The sequence below is a fragment of the Seriola lalandi genome, unplaced genomic scaffold (genome assembly GCF_002814215.2).
Source record: "Seriola lalandi dorsalis isolate HSWRI2012SDOR001 ecotype SW California unplaced genomic scaffold, Sedor1 jcf7180002050903, whole genome shotgun sequence".
Classification (NCBI taxonomy): domain Eukaryota; kingdom Metazoa; phylum Chordata; class Actinopteri; order Carangiformes; family Carangidae; genus Seriola; species Seriola lalandi.
The window spans coordinates 8,203-10,505 of record NW_019521456.1 but is presented as its reverse complement, the minus strand read 5'-3'; the positions used below and the strand labels follow the sequence as shown (position 1 = coordinate 10,505).

The window sequence follows — 2,303 nt, the reverse complement described above, 5'->3', positions numbered from 1 at the left end:
TGTAATGTTGTAATCAGACACTAGTTCACGGTCCAGTTGTCCTGTGGTCACCAGAGAATAATAGTTTTTAATAGAAGGAACCAACTTAAAAGGGACATTCTGCTGAATGGAGCAGCGGACCTGTCTGTTATTCTCTGAGTCTCTGTCCTGCACGTTAATGATGCCCACCTCTGTACCAGGTGACACGTTCTCAGCTATGGGATTAGACAGTGATTTCAGATATATCACTGGCGCATTATCATTTATATCAGTAATTTCAATCATTAGCGTAGTATATGAAACTAAACCCAGACCATCTTTGGCGCTGATCTGCATATCATAGGATGACACTTTCTCATAATCAATAGCTCCAGCTACTCTCACCTCTCCCGATTTGGGGTTTAAAGAAAACACGTTATCATTTTCATCTGAAACATGATCAAATCCGTAAGTTACTTCACCGTTCACTCCCTCGTCTGCATCAGTTGCACTCACTGTGATCACCAATGTATCTAGAGGAGAGTTTTCAGGCAGACTGGCTTTATAGACAGTTTGGCTAAACACTGGTACATTATCATTAGCATCCAGGACAGTGACATGTATGGCTACAGTACCTGATCTCTGAGGAGAGCCACCATCAAATGCAGTTAGCAAGAGCATAATCTCTCTTGTGTCCTCTCTGTCTAATTCTTTCTCTAATACTAGTTCACAATATTTTCTTCCCCCAGCCTTTGTGTTTACATCTAATTTGAAGTGATCATTCTGCTGAAGTGAGTAGCCCTGAACAGCATTTTCTCCGATGTCTGCATCATGTGCCTCTCCAAGAAGGAATCGCGCGCCCTTGACTGCCGATTCCTGAATTTCAATTCTAAGCGAATCCTCCTTGAACTGTGGTGAATTATCATTGATATCCTGAATACGGAGAGTAAAACGGTGAAGCTCTAATGGATTTTCCAGAACGAGTTCCTGTTTTAGAACACACGATGCCTTTCTGGCACAAAGCCCTTCTCTGTCAATCCTTTCTTGAACAATCAAGTCTCCGGTGTTGAGATTGACACCACAGTACTGAACGTTGTTGTCCTCTGTATCGACACGGGCCTTGCGAGCGGACAGCCTGCCCAAATCTAGTCCCAGCTCTTTAGCTATATTTCCAATCACAGATCCACGTTTCATCTCCTCCAGAACAGAGTAGCTCACGTCTCCACAAACGAGGTGGAAGGCAAGACAAATAAAAGCAAGGCCGTACTGCATCGGGAGTCCGTTATGTCCCATTTTAACTGATAGAAAGAGCACCACGCTACAAAGTAGCTTGTGTCACAATATATCAAACCAGTGATTTCCTCAAATATTCACGATCCTCAAAGTGCGGTCATGTAAACGAAGCGCTCTTGAGAACTGCAGCACAACAGCAGATTCAGGCTTTGAATTCGTTGATATTTAAGGGTGGAGAATGACTGTGCCTTCTCGTTTTTTAGTACACACTGACACCATGAGCATTTGTTTAGGTATAACAAGGCAATGCATTATGTGAGAAATGTTTCACTATACATAAGTTCAAAGAACCCTTTTAATCAAAACAAGTACAACAGTAACGTTATTTATTTTACAATTTATTATTTACCTAAAGCTCTGTCCCACTTGTGAACTAACAAAGAACTAAAAAAGTAGACATCAACATGAAACTATTCAAACTGTGTCTCGTATACAACCCTGTCTTTTAAAATAATGTTTACGTCCAAATGAAGGCAGCACAAGAAATAAGAAGGGAAGACTTTCATTTTAGATTTAGGTTTCCTTTGATATCAAATCTTTATGCCGCTTGGAAGGCTTCCTGTAAACATCCTAATAAATCCTGCGTATGGAGCCAACAAAAAACACTTTTCCTTGTAATTTTGCATATTTAAATCACGCATGGAAAAAATGAATTAAGCATTTTTATGGTTGAACTTAGACAAGCATTGGACTGTTACAGGCTGCAAACTGAAGTGTTGTGTGCTTAAAATAATAACAGCATCAGTGTTGTACTCTGTGTTAATACATCAAAATTACAAAAAAAAGATCTATTTGTAATAATGACTGTCAGGCAATAATTTTGACAACTCTGAGGAAACAAAAACTTCAGAAATATATGTCCCTCCCAAAGTCGAAAACAAAATTTTTACATGAATGCTTCAATCTACCTTGATGAGCATCAAAATATTATTTTAATTGTTGCTGTAGTAAACATCAGTGACAGATGACTGTTCACAAAAAGCTTGGAACATGGCAATGAGGTTCGATGCTGACAAAGGATTTAAAAAAAAAAAAAAAAACCCAAAAAAAAA

General features: G+C 39.1%; 1 protein-coding gene across 1 annotated transcript; it reads right to left on the bottom strand.

Moving 5' to 3' along the window:
• Window positions 1–6: 6 nt before the first annotated feature.
• LOC111649462 (protocadherin beta-15-like) lies at window positions 7–1,341 on the bottom strand (the record flags this gene model as incomplete). Its single annotated transcript, XM_023399211.2, has 1 exon — window positions 7–1,341. A coding segment is annotated over exon 1 (1,245 nt), but the record flags the coding sequence as incomplete, so codon positions are not given.
• Window positions 1,342–2,303: the final 962 nt, after the last annotated feature.